Source organism: Opisthorchis viverrini (assembly GCF_000715545.1).
Source record: "Opisthorchis viverrini unplaced genomic scaffold opera_v5_176, whole genome shotgun sequence".
Classification (NCBI taxonomy): domain Eukaryota; kingdom Metazoa; phylum Platyhelminthes; class Trematoda; order Opisthorchiida; family Opisthorchiidae; genus Opisthorchis; species Opisthorchis viverrini.
Window position 1 is genome coordinate 242,694 of NW_008751834.1, and position 16,761 is coordinate 259,454.

Genomic DNA, 16,761 nt, shown 5'->3' on the forward strand with positions numbered 1-16,761 from the left:
GAATCTACGTCCAGGTAAAAATCCGAAAATTCAGCCATGCACAAAACGAGGACGTCCAAAGTGAGCCTCAAAGATAAAGAACTGCGAAAATCTGAAAAACACAAAACAAAAGCGAACTATACGGGTAGTTATTCATGGGGAAGACGACTAAGAAAACTATTACACTCGGTAGCAGGAGGCTAGAACACAGGCGTCAAACTTCTAAACGAGAGCGGATGAAGAAGAGGAAGTCGAGGAGACCTTATTCTGTGGAGCGACAGTTCAACCACCATCATGGTGCCGCTCACACAACCTATAAGTCCGGATAGCTCAGTTGGCTAAACACAGAGAGAAAATGAAATCTCAGTGAAATACTACGAAGGGCAGAATTGTTCGTTAGGACCTGACCGTTCTAAAAATAGGCAAACGATTCCAGACTCCCCATTTACACTCACGGTGTTCATTTCAAATACGAAACTTAGCAAAAGAAAGAAGCACGAACGGTCAAACAGTCATAGCGGTAACGTTTGGTTGGCAACACACTATAAAACCAGTGTGAGTAGCTAATATTGACGATCGAGCAGAACATCGTAAGCAATTCAACAAAGTGAAACACTGACAAAAGCCACCGACGACTCGAGAGACAATCTGGGAGGACGGACGGAGAGCGATCTCTCCTGAGAGACGGTCTCTTTAGAGGAGTGGGCAACGGTACAACCAAAATCCATTTTGGGACAAGAATGTGGGTTTAGAAACGAACCTTCTCGGAATGACGGAGTTTGGCAAACGCAGTGATTGGTGCACTTGAAAACGTCATGGACTTGACCGAACTCGTCGGCTTATCATCGACAGGAAGCACGAAGGAGCCATCGGTGCCAAGAGTCATGCTCACATCTTCCAGTTCGTCGTCAGCGCCATCTGCAATGTGTTCTTCCGCTGTTTCTGCGTCATCCAAGTCTGCTAAAAGTTCTTCTGCTAAGGACATTCTTTATGTCAAGCTGAAAAAATAATCAATGCAGCGTTGAATTGGAATATCAACAATATTTTGATACATTAATATCAACTAGAAATTTAAAAAGTATCTTGAGTTGTAATCATACTGGGTTGACCAAAGGTCATAAAACTATGTCGAAAGTTTAGGAGAGATCTAATCGCATCGAGTATCATTCGTGATCTCTATTGATGAACCGATAAGTGGGAAAATCCCCAATAGAAGCAGCAGCCGACTCCATAGGCATCTTCGAAAGCAACGTCAGTTTTGAACGGCGATGTTTCGTTGTTATGGTTTCGTAGTTTAGGTCGATTTGGTAAAACCTCCAGTTATAAGAAATGGGAAAGGAAGGGGTCAAGTAGCATTGTTGGTCACGTGGGGCCGTTTGGCAGAGATCTAGTGCTTACACTCGTCTAGATGAACGAATGAACTTGTCACATTATGGTGGGCTTGGCCCTGTTTGTCAGCATTACTTCTGGACCTTTTCATGTGTTAGAACCATACAACCGTACTAAGTCTTCTCTCAACGTATTTCGCATTGTTTTCATTTCCATGTTGAGATATTTACACGAAAAGAGGGAGCCCACAGTAACAGACTGACTAAAAGTAACGGTCATCAGGTAAGCTAAAACAAGAACGGCAAATGGAAGATCGGAATCTACGTCCAGGTAAAAATCCGAAAATTCAGCCATGCACAAAACGAGGACGTCCAAAGTGAGCCTCAAAGATAAAGAACTGCGAAAATCTGAAAAACACAAAACAAAAGCGAACTATACGGGTAGTTATTCATGGGGAAGACGACTAAGAAAACTATTACACTCGGTAGCAGGAGGCTAGAACACAGGCGTCAAACTTCTAAACGAGAGCGGATGAAGAAGAGGAAGTCGAGGAGACCTTATTCTGGTAGCGAGATGGTTCAGTGGTTAGAGCGCGAATTTACTGGCCAACAGGTCCGCGGTTCAAATCCACTTCTGCTACTCGACTTCTCCTGTCTAGGCTTGGACAACCTGGCGACATGGCAGCTAGGTACGAAGGGATGCTACCGCTGAACGATTTATTTTCAAAAAATTTCATTCTGGTAGCCGATTATGTTTGAACAGAAAGAGGGGGCGTGGAGGTCATCCTTAAAGGGGGAATCACTAAAGTTCACAACTTTTCATTGAATAGATAGCAAAGTTAATCTGTGGATAGTTGACTCCAACGCTCCTTAAGCGCCCTAGATTGGACCCTACCACACTAGGTCGTGTAAAAACCTCACAGAACTGTTGATTCCGGTCGTGCAACGAAGCGAACGGACGAAACATGTTAAAAAAAACCAACATGTAGCTCTCTGGACAGTAAACAACGGTATCCGAATTAGTCCTACCCAACGAGTCACTTTGCTGACAAACTAGTGAGAGTACCTTCTACCATAACGACCACAGTCTGCCTTCGTTCAATTTTCATACTATCCTACCAGCACTCCACAGGCGCGGACCTCGAGTCGAGATTACGACCGGGTTAATTTCGAAGTAATGAGAAGTTGTTCTCAGCTCTAGTTGTTGCACCCAACGTTAAAATCATCTGTATCACACCGCTTCAAGATACCGTACACTAATTCCTAGAAACCCAACATACTGTCAAACCAAAATGAGTAACTCTAAAAAAACAGGGTATCGAGACGAACTCGGCTTTTCACCGTCACACAATCACTAAGAGCAACACACCATTAATACATACTGTCGCCTAACTTGCTTGCAAGTCTTGGTAAAGAATGGAAATAAAAGGAAAGGATAGACACTTAGTGCGATGGATCTGGTGCAACTTAGGTTCTGGTGGCTCTGCCAACGAAATGGAATTCCGATAAACAGTAAATCAGTGTAAGCTCGAAGTACACAAATGTATTAATTAGAAGGAATTTTAAACAGACGAACAAAGGATGTGAGAAAACACCCAAGGCTGGAGCATCGGTCTCTAGGAACCATTTGTCATCAGTTGTATGAACCACGTAGTTGCTGTACAGTGGTTCTAGCTGCCACTGATGAATTAGGGAGATGAGGTAGGTAGTTGCGCACTAGAAGCGGTAGTTGATATGTGTTGCGTAAACACAGGGCTGTCAGTAGAATTTTCGGTTAGGAAGATTGGGAGGGGATTTATGTATTAAAAGAAATAGCTTGGGTGCATCTCGTCACGAAGGGACTGAACCTTACCGTACGGTGAAGGTTTGCGCATCTCCGTGACCCATTGAGCTATATTGGGAGGTGTGCCCGCGACACTCACAGAGTCTCTCATACCAGGTCGGTCAATGGTTAGAGGTCTGACGAACACAGTCTCCTGGCCCTCCAGGTTGGGGGTTGGAACATGTGGCGACTTGTTCCGTAGAAATGGTAATGCATTTGCATTTCTCGCCAAACACCGCTGCCTTGCGGTTAGGCTTTTGAGCCAAAGGTTTTGGTTGAGGACCCTAATCGTCTTCCTGTCTAGGTGTGGGCGCCCTGACAGTATCCCAGCACACGTGCAACCATGAGCTGCATATATCCAAATAAACTCATGTCATATCAACCGTCGCGTGGTGCCATCAGCCGGGTCGCCTTACTCGCTGCATACAGGAGGCCGGATAAGCGGAAACAGGCTACTGCTGACGTCTCCCTTCTTTCTATTTCACATACTTTTTCCTCCCCCTCTTCTCATCCCATTGATAACTCTCTTCTGGTAAGTATAGCACTTAGAACTGATGACTCCATTCGTCTCGCATCGGTTTTGCGTGCAACACTGTGTGCCCGCCACATGGCGCCGACATTCTCAGGTATCTCCAAATCAACCTTCAAGCTTCAGCGCTTAGTCTATCTGACCACCTTCAATCTGCGCACTCTGAAGCACACAGGACAACACGCTGCCCTCGCTCTCACACTGGACTCGCTTGGCATTGATGTGTGCTGTCTCAGAAAAAAAGAGTTCAAGATCATCATCATCATCGACAACAAGACATTAGTATTCAACACCGAGGCTTCACTGCCGTATTCAAGATACAAGCACAGTGGTTGGGCCAACCGCCCCATCAGTCTCCAATCGCTTACGGCTGCACACCTCTAGTGATCCAGAGGCTGTTGCGGCGGGAGATGCAGGGCGGAAGTATCCTTGTTTGACTGGATACCTGTTGATAGTCGCCTCTGCGCGGTTCGTCTGGCAACGTCAGTGAAGGAGTCTCACAAGCGGCAAGTTGATAGATGTCTATTTATCGTGTTTGCCCAAATAACTGTAGCTCCGACGCCGTCAAAGACAGGTTCCACAACACTCTGGATGCCCAGGGGCTCAGACATTGAGGTGGTTGCCGGGGATATGAATGAGCAAGTGGGCAGGCTAAGCGTATCTGTGACCCAACTAGGAGGTCGACATGGACTGGACTCGGTACGTAAGGACAATGGGGAACGATTGCCACATGGGTACTCAAACGGCAGGCCGGCCACAAACTCAAATAGACCACATTGCCAGAAGTTACCGATGGCGTGGATCAATAACTGACTGTCGGTCGTTTTGGAACACATCTGCGGATTCCGACCACGTGCTCATCCGGGGTCACTACTCCCTACTTTTTCTAGTGCCGCGTAAGGTGCGGACAAATCGCTTGACAAGTGAAACACACAGATCCGGACGTTAGATGAACTTACCAGAATTGTCTTTTAGAGTCTCTTCCCAATGCTCTATCATCAGATGTGAATTCATACTGGGACGAGATTGCCAACTCTTTGCATAGTGCTGGGAATTTCGCCTGTGGCACGGCACCACCTGGCGCCCTCAAGCACTAGGTATCAGACCGAACAGTGGAATCACTTGAATATCGCAAAAATATGCCAGCCGGCCCCGAACATAAATTGAGTGTGAGCCTGCAAGCCGACCGTGAAGTGTGGTGGACACAAAAAGCCAAGGGAATGAAGCAGACCCACAAAAAGAGTAATGCCCGAAGATATTTCGGTTCATGCGTGCAACCGGTCCCCGGAAACCAGCTGTGAGCGAAATCGTCAAGGATCAGAATGGAGTGAACATCTCGAATAAAGAAGAAAACCTCGAGTGGTGGGCTGAATACTTCGAACTTTGATCTGCGAAATAATGAGAGGAACGCTGGAAGGTCTCCAAAACCCCGGTGTTTAAATAGCCAGTGACAAAAATCTTGTCAATATGGAACAAGCAGACGACATCGGTCCCATCTTCGAAAAGTAGAGGGCACAAGTGTTTTTGGATGAACTGACCAAAGTCGTCTCATCCTTTAGTATGCACTATGCACCCACAAAGTGTAAGGTCATGATCGTGGACATGCAGCCACTGAAAGCGCCACTTACAATCCAGGGGGAGGCACTGGAATTTGTGGAGCGTTTTACCCATCTTGGAAGTTGTATTAGTTCTGATCGTAGTGTGACACTTGAGGTCAGTGCACAAATCTGCAAGGCCCGGGTCGTGTTTGCTATTTGAGAAACCTATGACATCAAAGTGGTGCATCCCTGAATCTTAAGGGACGTGTGTATCAAGCTACAGTGCGGGCTATTTTGTAGGGCTGAGACTTTGCCTGTTCGAGCAGCGGAACTGAGATGTCTTCATGTGTTCGACAATCGTTGTCTCAGAACCATGGCTCGTGGGGGTTGGTGTCGGCGAATCCAAAACGGGGCAATTAGAAAGCGAGTTTTCTTTTGCGCAACAGGAACTTCCATTGAAGAATGTGTCCAACACCAGAAGCAGTGTTGGTTGGGGCATGTGTTGCGTATGCCGAACCACCGTTTTCCGAAGAGAGTGCTGCTTTTCATGCCCAATTCACAATGAAGGAAGCAGAGAGGTGACCGACTGTTGAATTGGAAGAGGGGTATGAAAGAAATCACGAAACGTTTGCGTGCTGTCGGCGTCATTTTCTATCCAGATTGCCTGAATGAGTGCTTGGAGGTGTGTGCACCTCGGAATGATTGTAGTGGACTAGCACCAAATTTCCTCTCGTTTATCTTCATTCTTTTCTTCACAATAAGGCTTTCAAATAAATCATGACTGTACGGCAGCGAATCATTGGTGTTAAACATTGATATCATGCTGTCGATGCTGATGGTGATGACTTGGGTGCATCGGAGCCACTGAGGACGCGAATCGTTGGCGGGTTCTGGTGGGGACATTGGATTAGTAATCCTGACGCGTTCCAAACGGTCAGATGCCAGAAGGTAATCTCCTGAGATAGAGAACCTACTGATGCTTTTACTTCACATGTTACAGCTCCTTTTGTCCAGACATGTGCTGGTAGGGAACAAAGTATGAAATCACTAACCAGAAAACTCAGTCGCGTTGACAACTGCAGCCTCTTTGGATGGACAGCCCAAGATTCGACTCATCAGAGGCTCTGCCCAGCTTTTCGTTCATCAAAGTAGCTAGAGTGATTCAACACTAACTGACGACACCATGGCCTCTAACCTTCGGCTGTACATTTCCTGCTCTTACATTTTCTGGTGGCCAAAATTGTAGCAGAACGAGCCAACGTGTCTTTGGCACATGGTTTGTAACTGGCAAACTAAACCTCCACTCTAAGACGATTTTTCAGGTTCATCGGGGATATATCCGACATTTCAGAATAAATTATAAGATGTAATGCCGTCTTGTACTACTCTAAACAGAATTTGATAAGTAAATAATTAAAATCACAGATGATTCTTGGCCTTCAGCAGAATGATATTCAGAAAGGCAGATATTCACTTTTTATTTAAAAGAAATCTGTCAACCATTTTAGAACCGAATGATATACAGCGTTGGAAACTGAAAGAGAAGTAGAGCTATTTGGTGAGCAACGTCCGTAGACTATTCAGGCCGCCTATCGACACATTTCATTTCATTGATCTGGGGGAAGTTCGACATTACATCTGGGTACAGATCTGATGACCGCCTGGCCCTAATGTCCATCGGGCTCGTAGTACAATGCATCCTGAACAAAGCAATCTTAAATCACCTAACTGTCCACATATCCGTATCGCCCGCACAAGCCAGATTCACACAAAACGCTCCTGCGTTACGCATATGTTAGGAAACAACTGCGTCGACCTGCTCTACCGCATATCTAGCGCCATTAAGACGAAAGCTCTGGTACACGACTGCTGTTTGAATGATCCATATCTACCAGTATCAATAACTCTTGATTACTCGAGTCTCAACCCATGGAGAGCCAATTGTCGAACTGAATGAGTCTACTTGAGTCCGAAACAGCTTGGTGGTTAAGGCGCGGCATACTGACCGCGAGGTCATCGTTTGGACCCAACCTCTGCAACTTGACTGCTCATATCTGGGCCTGGCCAAGCTGGCAGTATCCCAACCCCTGTGCTTCCTCCGGGTGGTGTGAAAGCTATGTGCCGGAAGGGTGCTACAACCGAACGGTCATTATTACACCATTATTATTGAGTTCAGTGGCTGGTGTTTTCACACCTCGTTGCAAGGTCATACAGTAGTTACCTCTAGACCGACTGTACTCAACACAGGGCTGGACAATGGGAGCTCTGTGAGGCAGATGGTCCTGTGACGTGCGGAGTAATGTCTTAACCCACATAACCTATGAAGCGTAAATCATCAATCCTGTTCCCTAAACCCATCTAGCATACCTCAGCCTTGCTAAACCGAAGTTCCCACCAGGCCTGGTCAGTGCTTCGGAGGTACCGATGGTTGAACACAAACAGCTTTCTTATTTCGTCTAGGTGTAGAGAACGTGTTTCTGATCCACCATGGATCGCACCAACGCAGTGTACACTGCCTTCGACAGATAAATTGACGTTATGCCAGCATTATAGGTGTTGGAGGTTGACGAAAACTACGCTGATCTTCCCGATTCGAGAAGTAACCTCGTCTCCAGCCAGTCCACCGGAACTGACAACTGCCCAAGCAAACAAACTTACCTGTCATATCGATTGGCTCGTCTGCAAGCATGGAGTTTGGGTTTGATCTAATCCAGTCTGATAGCAGCACTTTACACTTAAAATATGTGAAGCGCATGCCATACCGGGGGACAGAATTATTTAGGCTATTTAAAACGATTTGTATTCAAGGGGAGCAATATCGTCTGCATACCCAATATTTGTCAGCGAACGATAAGGGGGCCTCTCGAACCCCGACGTTTCAGAGGCGGATAAACTTCAAGCAGCGCGTCAACAACAAAGTTCAAGAAGAAGGGTGAGAAAGCGAAGCCTTGAATTACACCAGTGAACAACATGTAGTCAAAAGATTGCTGTGTACCCGTGGGCGATGATACCTATAAACAACTACAGAAGTTCGTGCCATTATAGGGAATAAGATAATCGATAGTCGTTCAGCTGTAACACCTTTTCGGTGCCTAACTGCCATGCCAGTTGGAGACACAAAGGCTGGAATCCTGACAAGTTGCCCAAGCCTAGACGGATATAAGTGTGGAAGGAATAACAGACCACCAAAATGTTCTGATGATTGACAGATAGGAATCCGTATTGATCTGGGGATATAAAGTCATTGGCATTCAGTTAATTTGAGATGGCCCGCTTGAATGTCACTGTCACCACAAACCTTTGATTTCTCATTTCCGTTCAGAATGCGTTTCATCAATTTGCACGGTATGCCAATGAGGCGAATAGGTCTGCAGCTGACAAGCGATAAGCGGATTAAGTAGCCGCACTGAGTCCGGTGGATCCAATCAGCAAGATGAGCGTCGGCGGAACTAACTGCCGAAAAATATAACATAAATGCCCGGGGTCGAGACATTCGAAACCATCTCCCATTACCTTACTGATAGGACGGGTACGTGGCGAATCATCTACGGACAAAATACGCACGCTCCGATTGGTTAACATAAGTCGCGGTATTTCATGCCCTTCATGACTATTGGTTCGTTAGGAAACCAGTATTCGCACAATGGAAATAATTTTCGAAACGCTCAACGTGTCCCTGATGCATTAAACCAGACAGGCAATGAAGTTCCGAATAACAGTACAAGGGTTTTAGCCCCATTTAGACATCCTAGGATCCAAGCGGTGCTAGAAAAGTGTCCCACCAGAATTTTCACAACAGAAGTACGATTGCTTGAGTAGACAATGATAGCAGTGGGCCGCGAAAATATCAGTGTTTTGGGGTGTTTTCGGTTTAGAAAAATATGTAACAAAATGCAAAATTTCGGCCTTAAAGTTTTGTTCTACTTGCAAAGATTTTGCAACCAAGAACATTGTGCGGTTCTCCGTTTTAGGGCCGCTCGCTAGAAGCACATCCAAATAGTTTTCGCCGAAACTAATGCATTCGCACCTCTTGATGGTATGGTTATCATGGCATTTCGTCCAAGTGAGCGAAATTGAAGGGTAACTCACCCTCAGCGACTCGCATATTTTGGTGTTTTCTTTCGGTGTACCTTAAGATTAAGATAACGTATACAGATTATCCAATGAGAATTTCCTCAGAAAAATAGTGGATCAACGTTTGGATGCATGAAAATCCTAGGATAGGACAAATTGGATGAATCCGTTCAACGAACTAGGACACTTTTTTGGGAGCTCGCATCCAGTGCGGTATATAAATGAAAAAAGTATTTTAGACGCTGCTCAGTATTGGTGATAGTATGAACCTGTGTGGATGATCTCCATCCTCTGGTTTGCTGAACTAGTCAGTAGATAGTGCAGCGTTATCAGACAGCTTCTTGTTAAGTGCCGATACAATAATATCCTTCCTACTAGAATAATTCCTCTTTTTTTCTAGAATTCATCATCAAGCCCAAATAAAGTTCTGGAAAATAAGGCCAACCAACGCCGGCCATCTTGATAACAGTACTTGCTGTCGTCTACCTTGGCTACTTATCGTAAATGCTAGGTCCATTTCTGTGTGGCGCTGATTATCAGGCTCAAACGCGCACCAAAAACTGAAGAACTAGCCAACGACGGTTCTTCATACAACTGTGCACGTTGTCACCTACCTTCGCTGCCCGTAGTCAACACGAAGCTAGGGAATACGAGGTCTCGCCTGTACGTGATAACCTAACATAACGGCCAACGATGGGCCGTCCTACACATAACCGTACGCGTTGTCGTTAATCCTCGCTACTCATCATAATCAGCACATCAGTGTCTATGCAGGCCCACCGTACGTGATAGCCTGTTCTGACGGCGAACGACTACTCCCCCCATATTTATAACTTGATGCGTTGTCACCCAACTACTCACCGCTCGGCCAATCTCTATGCGTAGCGCTGATCATGAGGACCCAGCTATGCACCGTAAAATAATCCAATTAACAATGACCTCCCGTCGTACCCTCACGTCTTCGTATTGTGGCGCACCTTGGCTTCATATAACAACTGTGGGGCCTGAACCCATATGACCAGCTGATTATGAGGACTCAGCTATACATAATAGCTCAATAAAACAACCAAGGACGATCTTTCATACCTCCACATATCGCCCGTCTGCCAAGCCCATGCCTGACAAATACCTGGCCACCCCTGGCGAAGTATACTTGCAGGTATTCGTTGAGTAATTTGAAGTCGATCGAGTCCTCGTTTTCACGAAGCCGCTTCCGCTTGACGGAATTTCTGAAAGAAAGAATGCACAAGCAAATACAGCTCGTGTGCATCTTCGGCAATATCATAGAAAACACATAATTAAACAGTTATACTGGATAACCAACCAAGTGCTTGATAAATCCCATTGTTTACAAATGGTGCACACACCGAAGCTGAGTCTTACTGCCATAACGGGATAATGAGTGAAGTGCACCGGTAATTCGATAGCAGGATTCAGCCATCGTACGCTATTACGGAAAAAGCAAAGGTCGAGCCAAGAATATATATATATATATACTAGTCGATCACAAGACCAATAGGTACAGACTTCGGCCGTAGAACCAAAAAGCAGTATGTGCCATACATGTGCACCCATGGATGTGGGCTGTGAAGGTCTAGTGAATGGGTGGGTCCATGTTGTCAAATCTGCCCAGTGAGAGTATTATATTCAAATTCAACTACACTTCTGACTCCGATACCGATACCATACAGTCTAAGGAAGTCCAAACTCCGTCGTCTTTTTAATTACTTTTAACCCTTTCACAATCATGCGCGGTGGCAGTTTTAACAACTAGGAGCTTCATTTTGGAAAGTCAATCAGCTGATATGCTTGTGTTTGGACACCGACCTACACTGACCTACGGCTTCCGGCCGTATAAAAAGGCTTCCACATCTCAGACACATAACGTGTTGGAAGCTGCGGACATTTCAGTCTAGTCGAAGCTGCATTCAATGCGTCACATGGGTTTAAGCCTCACGCAACTTCTCCATACACCCATTCGGGAGATCTAGGTGGAAACTGACAACAACTATGGCGTCGATTAGCTGCCATAAATGCAACGCCGCCCACGGTGCGCACTAGGGGTATCACCGTCCTCATCCTGGAAGACGAGTAGCACCGACATCACAAACGGTTCGTAATCGATTTCATAACCCTCTGACAGGTCAGCTAGACATCTATGATTCCCCGCACGGAAAATAGCACAGACTTTGGGAAAAGATGGGTCCCAATCGACATATCGGCATTGCGTAACCTAACCGACGCAACTGCTGATGCACAACCAGAGACTCACTTTCTAATTGCCTCCTTACGGATTCGCCGAACACCAGCCCACAAGAGCTTTGGCTCCGAAACGACGGCTATTGAAAACCTAAGGACGCCTCATTTCCGCTGCTTGAACACGCTGTGCCCTACAGCCATACATCCTAACAGCCTGCAGTGTAGGCTTATACACACATCCCTTCAAATTCAGGGTTACATCAGTTTGACGACATAGGTTTATCAGATTAGTGGACGCAATTCCAACCTTGCAGATTTGTGCATTGATCTCACTTCTCACACAACAAAGGCACGCGAACCTCTCCGCAACTTCCCCCTGGATTTCTTTTGGCGTGTTCACTGGCTGTATTCCAAGCATGTCTTCTTTCTTTGAGGGTGAAAGGTGCTTACCAAAGAACGGAATGACTTTTGAGTTCACGCAGAAACACCTACACCTCCTCCTCGTTGAAGTTGACAACCCTGTCCTCTGCAAATTCCAGATCAACAAAGTTTTCGTCAGAGCTTTTTGGAATCAACAAAGTTTTCGTCAGAGGCTTTTTGGATACTGGTGTTTTGAGGGTCCTACAGCATTTTTTCCGTTTTCGTCACTCATGAAACATTTAGAATGGAGGTGAGCACCCCTGGTAGACACTGATTTGTGTAGGGGAGCTTTTGGAGAGCTCTCGGTATACACTTGTTTGTATACACGTGCGGAATTCTAAGAATAAGAGGAACTTGTCATGTTCACATCCGAACCCTGTCTCCTGGACGATACCAAATACTCTACGGCCGACACATCTCGGTTAAAATCCATATCCTCCGCCAAAGATATTTTCATGCTGATTCTCAACCCGCCCTTTGCAACGAAAAAAGGAAAAGACTAAAACTGAAGGTATTTTCATAAATAAAACTATTCACAAGTTTGGTGAAAAGAGTTGAAGAGAGCCGAAAGAGTTTCCAGGATCCTTGTGAGTAGTTTCTTTTATGAAAATATACTGCCATATCTCGAATATCGTGCCACCTGAAATATTAGGCGGCCTGTGTGCAGCATTTTCAGTTGTAGAGTAGCGCAAACGAGAGATCCAGTTGAGTCTCTCGTGAAAACTAAACTGATTTGCAAATCAGTGTGTTCCTCGAAAACGGAAAGTACTTTGTTGGCTGCGTGTGCCGCTGGCCTGAGATTGCCACGGTTCTAGCATATTTACCATACATCCTTTCTATGAAACGAAAAATCAGTACCTGCCTGAGCTAAAAATGCTAACAGACGTGATAAACGTACGCGGTGCGGCGCGTCAGACGCAGGTCGCTTGGAAAAGTCCCCACGCTTTTCTTCGGGAGGTGACTGCTCCTCCCAGCGTCCGAAAAAGCTAAACCGCCGAACATCTCTGATTCATCTCTGGCCTGTTGTCCCTGCACTCTTTTAGTGCTGTCTCAGTTGCACGCAGTTCTGAAAGTGCACTTTAATCATACTCTCAAACACCCACACGCCTTCTCATTGAGCTGAAAATCGATCAGCTCTAGTGAGTATCAGCTTGCTGCACCAGTCACAAATTATGAATACTCTTGGCTACCCGCTATTTTGAGCCGCAGTCTAAATACTTCATCGGTGTTCACCGGCAGACATTTTGACAATTTTACCGGCTTTAGGTCCCAAATATAGACAAATCTGTCTTGTTCGCCCGTTTGAACGTTAGGAATTAACCATCATGCGTCCTCGAAGGACAAGAGTATATCCGTGATCCATGCATGCCATGCTCTTCAAAAATAAATGATAATAGCTTGTAACAATATCCCGAACAGTGTTAACCAAAATGACAACTTCAACCGACTTACCCATGCTCTTCTTGGGGGGCTGTTCACGGACCAAAATACGACGTCGCGAAGAAGGTACCGCGACTGCCGCATCCAGTCTGATGGTAACTGTACTTCAACAGATAGATATTTTTTACACGCGTCAACAAGACCGTCCCACTCAGTTAAATTCTTGCCAGAAGTTGGCCATCACTAGCCACCACAGTGTGCAGTATGTTTGTTTTTTCTGCAGTTTTATCGAAAGATGGATGAACCTGCTCGAGGTCTGCTATGAGCGTGTAATTTATATTTCAAACTTTGTTAATGGCATTGCATGTAGTGTCCCGAGGTTCATGATAGGGGTCTTTGTGTGACCCGTACGTTTTCGAATATAGAATACCAAAAGTAAGATTCGGGTTCGCAATTCTACGGTAGGATTTACATATGGGTAAGCGAAGTCGTTCAACAAACCTCTACTGTTTACGTTCGTGCCGTCAAAAAGTCCACGGATCTGTTACTGACCAGCACAGTGAACGGAACGGCGGCTCAGTAGCGCGGGTTGCTATAACCCCTTCCCACGACAGTCTCATGATCATCTCATGATCATACGGAACTCATGAGAAAAAGAGTCAAGACAGGCTCAGCAAACGGGACATGGACGTGCAAGAGCATGTAGGCCAGTTGCGTGCGTTCACAGGGACACACGTGCCAACACCCAAGTGTCGGAAGGATCACCTCTGCGGCAAGGTGAGTGGCGGGTACGGATAAGCAAAATAACTAGAGATCAAAAGTTCATTGGCGGAGTAAGCAAATGAATCGCAGAATTATCATAAGGTCACTTAAGATTCAACATAGATTTTGAAGCCGGTGAGAAATTTTGTGAGGAACTACTTTTTCACGTACACTCTTCTGTAATTGTAGTATACGGTGTCCGTCAGTTTGATTGATACATACGTAAGTATTGGTGATTTACAAACTTGCTTACTGGGCCTTGGCTCATGAGCTTTGTTTCTGTTTCCCATCCACAGAAATTTCCGTGAACACCTGCCTTCGGAGAATCACTGTCCCCTGGTGCTTCCATAGCGTGCACATTACAGTAATAAATTGAAAAAAGATCGCAAGGCCACATGAACCTTCACACCTTGTGCATTAAGTGGGTCTCTATTAGCATTTCAAACATATCAATAGATGTTTTTATTCATGGAAGGAGTTCAGGATACATGTTGTGACCAGGGCAAGCTAGTTTCAGTGGCACGGGCTCCAGACGAATATAGCTTTTATTTTAGTCCTCTCCTTTCTTCATTGCAGAAGGCGGAATATGAGGTTAAGCATAGATTGGGAATGTCTTCGCGGGATTTCGATTAAGAGTTTTCAGCCAAGAAATCTTCTGCATAGTGGGGGGCGTGAGTTTTCAAGTTGTCGCATTGGTGCGGATAGACAGGGTGAAGTTTTCAAAGGCTTCCGTGCACAAATCGGTGTCCGTCCCTGGTGCCACTCTCTACCCTTCTATTTAATTTCGTGATGGGTGAGATGACAGGACGAATGATATGCGAGTTGTGCGAACAACGTGTAAGGTGGTGCAGTCACTGAACACTATACCTTCAGTCCAGGGAGAGACATGAATTTTCGGAGCATTTTGCGTTCACTGGAATTTGAATTAGCTCCGTTTGTAGTGTGACAGATGTGGTGTGTGCACACATCTGCACGGTCCAGGTCGCGTCTACTAATTGGAGGTATCTGTGGCGTCCAAGTGATATCCGAAAATCTCAATAGACATACGTATCAAAATGTTTTGTTTTATGGATGTGAGGGTTGGTCTTCTCCATTAGCGGAACTGAAACTTCTCCAAGCATTTTGTAACCGTTGTCTTGGTACCGCAGTTGTTGGTGGTATGCTGGTAGCGGTGTATGTTACTTGGTTGTTTTAAAGGACAGTTGTTCATGGGAGGTGGGACACAGTAAACCCTGCAGTCAGCGGCTGGTTCATTATCATTATCAAAGGCAGTTCGAATATATCTGATGTGGCCGTCATATTTGCCTGTCCGCTCGGATAGTGTAGAAATTGTTTTCGGTATCGGTAGGCGGAAGTTGAGTGAGGCTGAGATGGTGATTTACAAACTTGCTTACTGGGCCTTGGCTCATGAGCTTTGTTTCTGTTTCCCATCCACAGAAATTTCCGTGAACACCTGCCTTCGGAGAATCACTGTCCCCTGGTGCTTCCATAGCGTGCACATTACAGTAATAAATTGAAAAAAGATCGCAAGGCCACATGAACCTTCACACCTTGTGCATTAAGTGGGTCTCTATTAGCATTTCAAACATATCAATAGATGTTTTTATTCATGGAAGGAGTTCAGGATACATGTTGTGACCAGGGCAAGCTAGTTTCAGTGGCACGGGCTCCAGACGAATATAGCTTTTATTTTAGTCCTCTCCTTTCTTCATTGCAGAAGGCGGAATATGAGGTTAAGCATAGATTGGGAATGTCTTCGCGGGATTTCGATTAAGAGTTTTCAGCCAAGAAATCTTCTGCATAGTGGGGGGCGTGAGTTTTCAAGTTGTCGCATTGGTGCGGATAGACAGGGTGAAGTTTTCAAAGGCTTCCGTGCACAAATCGGTGTCCGTCCCTGGTGCCACTCTCTACCCTTCTATTTAATTTCGTGATGGGTGAGATGACAGGACGAATGATATGCGAGTTGTGCGAACAACGTGTAAGGTGGTGCAGTCACTGAACACTATACCTTCAGTCCAGGGAGAGACATGAATTTTCGGAGCATTTTGCGTTCACTGGAATTTGAATTAGCTCCGTTTGTAGTGTGACAGATGTGGTGTGTGCACACATCTGCACGGTCCAGGTCGCGTCTACTAATTGGAGGTATCTGTGGCGTCCAAGTGATATCCGAAAATCTCAATAGACATACGTATCAAAATGTTTTGTTTTATGGATGTGAGGGTTGGTCTTCTCCATTAGCGGAACTGAAACTTCTCCAAGCATTTTGTAACCGTTGTCTTGGTACCGCAGTTGTTGGTGGTATGCTGGTAGCGGTGTATGTTACTTGGTTGTTTTAAAGGACAGTTGTTCATGGGAGGTGGGACACAGTAAACCCTGCAGTCAGCGGCTGGTTCATTATCATTATCAAAGGCAGTTCGAATATATCTGATGTGGCCGTCATATTTGCCTGTCCGCTCGGATAGTGTAGAAATTGTTTTCGGTATCGGTAGGCGGAAGTTGAGTGAGGCTGAGATTTAATGCTTTTAACGAACAAGTCACAATAGGATCAGTTCCGGTGGAAGAACTATATAGGCCCATTATCCGGAAAGTTCAAGAGGCTGAGGCGACGTTCGTCCCGAACAACCGGCACGCACTCGGATGAACCGCAGGAAGCCAGAAAGGATTCGTGGACTTCTGGAAAAAGGATCTCAACTCATTTTCAAAGTCAGGGCACACACATTCATTAGACAA

The 16,761-nt window shown here is 45.6% G+C and overlaps 1 protein-coding gene across 1 annotated transcript; it reads right to left on the reverse strand.

The window, feature by feature from the left end:
* Nucleotides 1-727: 727 nt before the first annotated feature.
* T265_07600 (hypothetical protein) lies at nt 728-964 on the reverse strand (the record flags this gene model as incomplete). The annotated part of the gene is made up of 1 exon (XM_009173164.1): nt 728-964. The coding sequence occupies one exon, from the start codon at nt 962-964 to the stop codon at nt 728-730; it is 237 nt and encodes a 78-aa protein (XP_009171428.1).
* Nucleotides 965-16,761: the final 15,797 nt, after the last annotated feature.